At 41.6% G+C, this 10,209-nt stretch overlaps 1 protein-coding gene across 1 annotated transcript; it reads left to right on the plus strand.

Moving 5' to 3' along the window:
- The first annotated feature begins 5,298 nt into the window (after nucleotides 1–5,298).
- LOC139554795 (immunoglobulin lambda-1 light chain-like) lies at nucleotides 5,299–8,458 on the plus strand. The gene is made up of 4 exons (XM_071367945.1): nucleotides 5,299–5,667; nucleotides 5,781–6,083; nucleotides 6,294–6,410; nucleotides 6,586–8,458. Exons 1-4 carry the CDS (start codon nucleotides 5,325–5,327, stop codon nucleotides 6,639–6,641), a joined length of 819 nt encoding a protein of 272 aa, XP_071224046.1. The 5' UTR covers nucleotides 5,299–5,324; the 3' UTR covers nucleotides 6,642–8,458.
- The last annotated feature ends 1,751 nt before the right edge of the window (nucleotides 8,459–10,209 follow it).

Consider the following 10,209-nt stretch of genomic DNA (forward strand, 5'->3'; position numbering starts at 1 on the left):
TACAGTGCAGGCAGTAATGAAGAAGGCTGGATCTAGCATTGAGTGTTTACATAATGGACAGATTTAATGAAAAGAGTTGACAAAAATAATTAACTTCAAAAACAATAAACTTACTTGGCCAAAATAGTACACTCAGAAAAAAAAGGAAAGGTGCTATTTATAACCTAAGCTATTCGGCTGTCCCCATAGGACAACCCTTTGAAGAACCCTTTTGGTTACAGGTAGAACCCTTTCCACAGAGGGTTCTACATGGAACCCAAAATGGTTCTACCTGGAACCAAAAAAGGTTCTCTTATGGGGACAGAACCCTTTTGGAACGCTTTTTGTGTATAGCTGACTCTGTCAATGAAAACACACAAAGCTGAGTATAATCTGATAAAAGTCTGTAAGTAAATGTTACTATTAGTGCAGCTTCCCCTGAATGAGGAGAACAGGTATCCTAGGACCTGCCCTAACCTGGCATAGACCACTCAGACAATGAAACAGGTACATTAAGTGATAATCACCCTAGAAAGGCATTACCATTACACACTTGACATTAAAATGAACATTACTTATTATTAACACGTTAATGTTAATGTCTCAGTTTGTGTGGGGAAAATGAAGGGAAATGACTCAAGCACGTGGCAATGACTCAGGCACATCATCACACATTTTCATTTTTCAACAAAGAATTACTTCATAAACTCAGCAAATAAAGAAACGTCCTCTCACTGTCAACTGCGTTTATTTTCAGCAAACTTAACATGTGTAAATATTTGTATGAACATAACAAGATTCAAAACTGAGACATAAACTGAACAAGTTCCACAGACATGTGACTAACAGAAATGTAATAATGTGTCCCTGAGCAAAGGGGGGGGGGGGGGGGGGGTCAAAATCAAACGTAACAGCCAGTATCTGGTGTGGCCACCAGCTGCATTAAGTACTGCAGTGCATCTCCTCCTCATGGACTGCACCAGATTTGCCAGTTCTTGCTGTGAGATGTTACCACACTCTTCCACCAAGGCACCTGCAAGTTCCCATACATTTCTGGGGGGAATGGCCCTAGCCCTCACCCTCCAATCCAACAGGTCCCAGACGTGCTCAATGGGATTGAGATCCGGGCTCTTTGCTGGCCATGGCAGAATACTGACATTCCTGTCTTGCAGGAAATCACGCACAGAACGAGCAGTATGGCTAGTGGCATTGTCATGCTGGAGGGTCATGTCAGGATGAGCCTGCAGGAAGGGTACCACATGAGGGAGGAGGATGTCTTCCCTGTAACGCACAGCGTTGAGATTGCCTGCAACGACAACAAGCTCAGTCCGATGATGCTGTGACACACCGCCCCAGACCATGACGGACCCTCCACCTCCAAATCGATCCCGCTCCAGAGTACAGGCCTCGGTGTAATGCTCATTCCTTCGTTGATAAACGCGAATCCAACCATCACCCCTGGTGAGACAAGACCGCAACACATCAGTGAAGAGCACTTTTTGCCGGTCCTGTCTGGTCCAGCGAAGGTGGGTTTGTGCCCATAGGCGACGTTGTTGCCGGTGATGTCTGGTGAGGACCTGCCTTACAACAGGCCTACAAGCCCTCAGTCCAGCCTCTCTCAGCCTATTGCGGACAGTCTGAGCACTGATGGAGGGATTGTGCGTTCCTGGTATAACTCGGGCAGTTGTTGTTACCATCCTGTACCTGTCCCGCAGGTGTGATGTTCGGATGTACCGATCCTGTGCAGGTGTTGTTACACGTGGTCAGCTGTCCATATCCTGTCTCCCTGTAGCGCTGTCTTAGGCGTCTCACAGTACGGACATTGCAATTTATTGCCCTGGCCACATCTGCAGTCCTCATGCCTCCTTGCAGCATGCCTAAGGCACGTTCACACATATGAGCAGGGACCCTGGGCATCTTTCTTTTGGTGTTTTTCAGAGTCAGTAGAAAGGCCTCTTTAGTGTACTAAGTATTCAAAACTGTGACCTTAATTGCCTACCGTCTGTAAGCTGTTAGTGTCTTAACGACCGTTCCACAGGTTCGCATGTTCATGAATTGTTTATGGTTCATTGAACAAGCATGGGAAACAGTGTTTAACCCCTTTACAATGAAGATCTGCAAAGTTATTTGGATTTTTACGAATTATCTTTGAAAGACAGGGTCCTGAAAAAGAGACGTTTCTTTTTTTGCTGAGTTTATTTCTAATCTTCTGCTTTCGGGATTAATTGTGATATTATATGATTCCTTTCTAAATCACTTTTTTTGCTAGGCCTAAAGATGTTGAATTAGTCAATTCTAAGTAATACTTCCGTGGACTTTACATCTCAATGATGCCTATATTATGTTTTTTGGAAGTGCAGCTAACTGTTATAAAAAGGAAAAAACAAGTCTTCAAATCCACCGATGCATTTGCATTACTTGACAAAAAGGATAAAAGCAGTTGCGGGACAATCAACTGATTCATATCTGTAACATGGATTATTCTGATCTATTTCACTTATTTTGTTGGTTCGTGTATTGACCACAGTACTACAGTCTTTCTAAATCTATTCCTGTGGGACCCAGAAGGCCTAGCACTAACACACCAGACTCAACTGCTTGACTACTCACTAATCACTCAACTCTTGAATTGTTGAAGCGAGTGTATTAATAGTGCTGGGCTAGAACCGAAATGTGACTGAGAAGCACTGCAGTACGACAAATAAGAACAAACATGCATAGTGGTTATTTATTACATTTGGATATACAGTCCCTTCGGAAAGTATTCGGACCCCTTAACTTATTACACATTTTGGTAGGTTACAGCCTTATTCTAAAATTGATTAAATCATTTGTTTCCCTCATCAATTTACATAAAATACCCCATAATGACAAAGCAAAAACGGAATTTAGAAATGTTTGCTAATTTACAAAAAAAAAGAAAGAAATATCTGTACATATCTATTCAGACCCTTTACTGAGTACTTTGTTGAAGCATATTTGGCAGCGATTACAGCCACGAGTCTTCTTGGGTATGACGTTACATGATTGGCACACCTGTATTTGGGGAGTTTCTCCCATTTTTCTCTGCAGATCCTCTCGAGCTCTGTCAGGTCGGTGTTTGATCAGGTTCAAGTCCGGGCTCTGGCTGGGCCACTCAAGGACATTCAGAGACTTGTCCCAAAGCCACTCCTGCATTGTCTTGGCTGTGTGTTTGGGTCGTTGTCCTGTTGGAAAGTGAACCTTCGCCCCAGTCTGAGGTCCTGAGCGCTCTAGAGGATCTCTCTGTACTTTGCTTTGTTCATCTTTCCCTCGATCCTGACTAGTCTCCCAGTCTCTGCCGCTGAAAAACATCCCCACAACATGATGCTGCCACCACCATGCTTCACCGCAAGGCATTCAGTCCTCAATCTTGGTTTCATCAGACCAGAGAATCTTGTTTCTCATGGTCTGAGAGTCTTTAAGTGCCTTTTGGCAATCACCAAGCGTGTTGTCAGGTGCCTTTTACTGAGGAGTGGCTTCCGCCTGGCCACTCTACCATAAAGGCCTGATTGGTGGAGTGCTGCAGAGATGGTTGTCCTTCTGGAAGGTTCTCCCATCTCCACAGAGGAACTCTAGAGCTCTGTCAGATTGACCATCGGGTTCTTGGTCACCTCCCTCACAAAGACCCTTCTCCCCCAATTGCTCAGTTTGGCCGCACGGCCAACTCTAGGTAGAGTCTTGGTGGTTCCAAACTTCTTACATTTAAGAATGATGGAGGCCACTGTGTTCTTGGGGACCTTCAATGCTGCAGACATTTTTTGGTACCCTTCCCCAGATCTGTGCCTCGACACAATCCTGTCTTGGAGCTCTACGGACAATTCCTTTGACCTAATGGCTTGGTATTTTCTCTGACATGCACTGTCAACTGTGGGACCTTATATAGACAGGTGTGTGCTTTTCCAAATCATGTTCAATCAATTGAATTTACCACAGGTGGACTTCAATCAAGTTGTAGAAACATCTCAAGGATGATCAATGGAAACAGGATGCACCTGAGCTCAATTTCGAGTCTCATAGCAAAGGGTCAGAATACTTATGTAAATAAGGTGTTTCTGTTTTTTATTTTCAATACATTTGCAAAAAATGCTTAAAACCTGTTTTTGCTTCGTCATTATGAGGATTTTTATTTATTTAATCCATTTTAGAATAAGGCTGTAATATAACAAATGTGGGAAAAGTAAAGGGGTCTGAATACTTTCCAAAGGCACTGCAAAGGCATTCATTGTTAGGCACATTAAACAATAGGATATATAGTACAATACACTAACATAATGCAATTTCCTTTAGTTGGCATAACTACAAAACGATTAAAATGCTCAACATTCAACATCAACCACCCTTAAAGGACACAGCAAGACATTAGAATTCAAAGAAGAAAGTATAGTATACAATTAGTGTACGCTTGTTTGTGTTGTCAATACTTGCTCACGTTGATCAGTCTTGCTTTAACCAGTTTTTCGGTCATACATTGTGAGCAACTAAAACAAGAAAAGAGTTGTCAGTTAATAGTTGCTAGTTGTAGCTGAAATGTGAGATGCAATGATTCTACCGAGGCGTTTTCTTATGTTGTAATAGTCAGTGTGTTTGCTGCTTTAAACAGACAAGTGGACAGGAAACACAGGCCCATGCAGAGAGCACAGCCTTGTTTTTGATATGAGGTCGTGTGGTTAGAGGTGGAGAGTGACTCTGAGCTAACTCTTACAAACAGTGTGAGCTCCTCTGTAGAAGCCTGTGCTGTTTTGCAAACACATACAGTACATAAACATGAATAATCTTACTTACAAGGAAAAAATCTGTGATAATTACTGAAATATCCATTACTAACCATTATACCATATTTCGATGGATGTGTTGAGGTTTATCTATCATGAAAAATACAGCAAAATTGGAATTAGAGTCAAAGTGCTCCTTAAATGACTCCCAAAATACTCCCTAAGAATCCCTATAAGTGTTTTCTATGTACTATGAAGGATTGGTGTAAGCTTTTAATCCTACCTCTTTTATCTAACATAGGGACACCTGAAGGTGTAAAAAAAGAAGAAGAAAAAAGGTTTCCGGCATTTCGATTTGAAGGGTAGATATATATGGTTAAAACGCTTTGAGACAGTCATTTTTCTGATGTGTCAAGATGCGCGCCTGCCTTTTTCTGTTGTGGAGTACTCTCTCAGGTAAATTCATTTCCAACTCTTGTGTTATTACCACTTCAACAATGCTTCCTTTATGGCAAATTCTTAACCCAAACATTGGCAACAACAAAAAAATGATTCGCTTTTCCGTCACATCTACCAATCAGACAGTTTGCATAATTCTGAGTTTCATAATTCATGTTTTTGCTTACAGCTACTTGGACAAACCAAATAATTGTGACCCAGACACCAGGTATGGTGAAGATGATAGCCGGTGGCACGGTGACTTTGAAGTGTCATGTTGATCAGATTCTCGCCTTTTGCCACTCAGTGAGTTGGATGAAAGTAGACCCCAGGACTGGAACAATGAGCACAAGAACTAACGTAAAGATTAATACGACCTCTGAGGTAGGGAAACGGGACAGAGTATGTTCGGCAACCATCACCAACGCATTAGTGAGCGACTCTGGCATGTACTACTGTTCGGCTGTTCACTCCAAGGCGGTCCACACTGGCAACGGATCCAATCTAATTGTCACAGGTGAAATACAACTATGCATTTGCTAATATCAACACCATATAAGCTGCACTGCAAATAACAAGGCGGAAGGATTCTCCCCAAATGATAATTGAAAGCTATTCTTCTCATTACAGAGAGCAGCACTGAATCCCCAAACATCAAAATGGTCTCATCATCAGACAGTGACGGCTCCTCCGCCGCTCTGCTGTGTTTGGTGTCAGGAGTGGTCCCGTCTCAAGTCCATGTGTTCTGGCTCATAGACGGGAGAGAGGACAGTGGACTTACTGAGTCCACCTGGACAGACAACAGTGATTCAGCCACAGAGTTCACTAGGAACCAGATTCTAGTCCAGGCAGAGGAGTGGGACAGAGGGGTTCAGTGTACGTGTGTGGTGGAGTTTGAGGGAAATTCTATCAACAAAACTGTGCAAAGAATAGGTACGTAAAAAATATGCTTTTTGGGACATTATGGTCAACATTCCCCTCCCAATTGCACCCTTGCAGTGAACAAAACGACTGTTTTACTGCTAGAGAATTCTCTTAACAATGTCCATAACAAGGCACAGAATATTTATGCAGATTACAGTTACCTTACTTACTTAGTACAGTTACATACTTATCTTTGTGTATGGTATATCATATCCTCAGATCTTGGCGTGCTGTGTTACGTCACAGTGTGGATATACAGACTCCTGGGAATAACTGCCTGGCTTCTGCTGTTGATCATGGCTACCACTGTGGCAGCATGCAGGGGCAAAAATAGAGGTATGTATAAATACTGACATAGGTCCTGAATGACCCAAATACATGAATAGAATAGCATGTAATAATACAAATATACAAATGTACTGTACGTTGTAATGGTTCAGTTAAACAGTAGAATAATTCATCTGTTTTGACATGCACTGTTTTGAGTCTTTATTTCCATTTTGTGACTTAGGTGTTCAGAGGAATGGTACCTCAAAGAACAGGGGACGAAGGCATAATTCATCATAAAAAGGTTTTATAGTTTGCCATTTGTACAAAGTCATTTTGGTAGCATTGACATGTGTTAAGACCATTGGGAAAAGTTGTTTATGTTTTGTTGTTGTTGCTAACTATTCAAAAATGAAAGTGTACATTGGAAAATAGCTAATTAGAATTTCAAATTGCAGTTATATTCTTCTCATAGAACATATTCATATCGAATTATTATCCACTGTAAATGCTCTCTCATTACAAGTCCTGGGTCAGATATCCACTTTTTTTTCTTATTCGAAACATTTGAGCGAGTGATTGAGATGTTATTGAATTCCTCTCTGTGAACCACACTTTGCTCGGGTTCATGCAGGCAGCTGTGTAGTTAGAGACTTCGAATGAATCAATTTCAAGAAAATGTCCATGTTTAAAAGATGCAATGCAATAGTGTTGCTTCATTCCTTATTCTCATGCTATGTTGTTACTGGCTTATTTGCTAAAGTAAGAAACTTTTCCAGAAATCCTCACCATCTATTTTGACTACTAACTTGTAAAGGAGAGACATGACACCCAACTCTTTCTCTTAATAAGTGCATATCAGATAATCAAATAAAATCACATTTTATTTGTCACATGCACCGAATACAACAGGTGTGGACTTTACCATGAAATGCTTCCGTACGAGCCCTTTCCCACCAATGCAGAGTTAAAACGTTTTTTAAAAATGTGCTAAATAAAAAAAGGAAATAGTAACACAGACACGTGCATATTTTATGCTAAAATAATTGCAATTGCTGTGCAATAACTGTCCTTCAAATGAAAACGTGAAACTTTGGAAGTAAGCAGTGTGCAGCAGCGTCGCTTATCCGAATCATCTTATTTAGTCCAACAGACTAAATGTGTAAACGTGTCCTATGGGAGATTATTGATGGTGTCTGTCGTTTTGCTTTCGTCATTGAAAGCAAGTCAAAGTAACTTTAAACCAAGTCATTAAGCTTCACAAACCCTTTCAGAGACCTCCTGTACCCCCTGTTCACCCACGACTGTGTGGCCAAGCACGACTCCAACACCATCATTACGTTTGCTGACGACACAACAGTGGTCACCGACAACGATGAGACAGCCTATAGAGAGGAGGTCAGAGACCTGGCAGTGTGGTAACAGAACAACAACCTCTCTCTCAATGTGAGCAAGACAAAGGAGCTGATCGTAGACTATAGGAAAAGGATGGGACTGAAGTTGAGCGGGTCGAGTGTTTCAAGTTCCTTGGTGTCCACATCACCAACAAACTATCATGGTCCAAACACACCAAGACAGTTGTGAAGTGGGCACGATAACACCTTTCCCCCTCAGGAGACTGAAAAGATTTGGTATGGGTCCCCAAATCCTCAAAAAGTTCTACAGCTGCACCATCGAGAGCATCCTGACCGGCTGCATCATCGCCTGGTAAGGCAACTGCTCGGCGTCTGACCGTAAGGCGCTACAGAGGGTAGTGTGTACGGCCCAGTACATCACCGGGGCCAAGCTTCCTGACATCCAGGACCTATATACCAAAAAATAGTCAAAGACTCCAGTCACCCAAGTCATAGACTGTTCTCTCTGCTACCACACGGCAAGCGGTACCGAAGCACCAAGTCTAGGACCAAAAGGCTCATTAACAGCTTATACTCCAAAGCCATAAGACTGCTGAACAACTCTATTTCTTGAACTGCATCGTTGGTTAAGGGCTTGTAAGTAAGCATTTCACGGTATTCGGCGCATGTGACAAATAAAATTGGATTTGATTTTTTTTTAATTATACAGTTAGCGGTCTGTGACAGTGGCTAGGTCAGCAACTCCAAAGCATGGATTGCAGTCTCTCCTTCTCTATAGACTACTTTGAGGGTAATGAAATTAATGAATGAATGAATTTTGTTATTTGAGTGAAACTATCGCTTTAAATGTCATTGCCAGGTCAATTAATGGAGAAGAGCATGATTTCGTTCAGAGAATGAACTGCCAGATGTTTTCTATGTCAATGTTTGGGGTTGCCACAGATTTGTCAGTTTATAACATAGAGGCCTCCTCTTCCTTCCTGCCCTACATTTCATAGACTATGAAGAGCCATTTCATTCAACCCGTTTCCAAATGAGGAGTTAAAACATACAGGCTAATTTAAATGGAGTAATAACATTTTCATATGGAAAAGTAGAAAGATTGGTATACAGTGCATTCAGAAAGTATTCAGACCCCTTCACATTTTCCACATTTTGTTACGTTACAGCCTTATTCTAAAATGGATTAAATCACTAAAATCGTCATCAATCTACACACAATACCCCATAATGACAAAGCGAAAACAGTTTTTTAGAAATGTTTAGAAATGTATTATGAAATAAAAAATAATAATACACTATTTACATAAGTATTCAGACCCTATGCTATGAGACTCGAAATTGAGCTCAGATGCATCCTGTTTCCATTGATAATCCTTAAAATGTTTCTACAACTTGATTGAAGTCCACCTGTGATAAATTCAATTGACTGGACATGATTTGGAAAGGTACACACCTGTCTATATAAGGTCCCACAGTTAACTGTGCATATCAGAGCAAAAACCAAGCCATGAGGTCGAAGGAATTGTCCTTAGAGCTCCAAGACATGATTGTGTCGAGGCATAAATATGGGGAAGGGTACCAAAAAATGTCTGCAGCATTGAAGGCCCCCAAGAACACAGTTGCCTCCATCGTTTTTAAATGGAAGACTCTTCCTAGAGGTGGCCACCCGGCCAAACTGAGCAATCGGGGGAGAAGGGCCTTGGTTAGGGAGGTGACCAAGAACCCAATGGTCACTCTGACAGACGGAAGCCACTCCTCAGTAAAAGGCACATGACATCCCGCTTGGAGTTTGCCAAAAGGCACCTAAAGGACTCTGACCATGAAAAACAAGATTCTCTGATCTGATGAAACCAAGATTGAATGCCAAGCGTCACGTCTGGAGGAAACCTGGCACCATCACTACGGTGAAGCATGGTGGTGGCAGCATCATGCTGTGGATATGTTTTTCAGAGGCAGGGACTGGAAGACAAAATATATCATTCTCAACACCTGCTTTGGCTTTGTCATTATGGGGTATTGTGTGTATATTGATGAGGGGAAAAAACGATTTAATCAATTTTAGATTAAGGCTGTAACGTAACCAAATGTGTCAAAAGTCAAGGGGTCTGAGTACTTTCCGAATTGCTGAAAAAAATGGGAGATCTGTAGCTGAGTATGAAACTTAGTGGCAGAGTAGACCTAAATGTGGTTTGCGTTCTGTTCCTAACTGTGCCAGAACAGCGGACAGAAAGAAACACACATCAAGTCAGGAGGTACAGCAGCGGCTTGTGGTTTGAAGAGGCGACACTGACTGAGGTGGGCTTTCAAGGTAAATCTCATAGGTTGACTTCGGAAGAATTCATGCACTCATGAAAAAAAATCCCCTTTTGCAATTGTTGTGACATTTTGTGCTTTTGCAAAATATTTGGAATTATTTGTCACTAGGGGGTGTTTTATAAACCCTTTTTTTATCACCCCCAACTAAATCATTTTGAAAAAAATACAGCGGTAATGATCATCATCATCATTTG

Source organism: Salvelinus alpinus, chromosome 26, assembly GCF_045679555.1.
Source record: "Salvelinus alpinus chromosome 26, SLU_Salpinus.1, whole genome shotgun sequence".
Taxonomy (NCBI): Eukaryota; Metazoa; Chordata; class Actinopteri; order Salmoniformes; family Salmonidae; genus Salvelinus; species Salvelinus alpinus.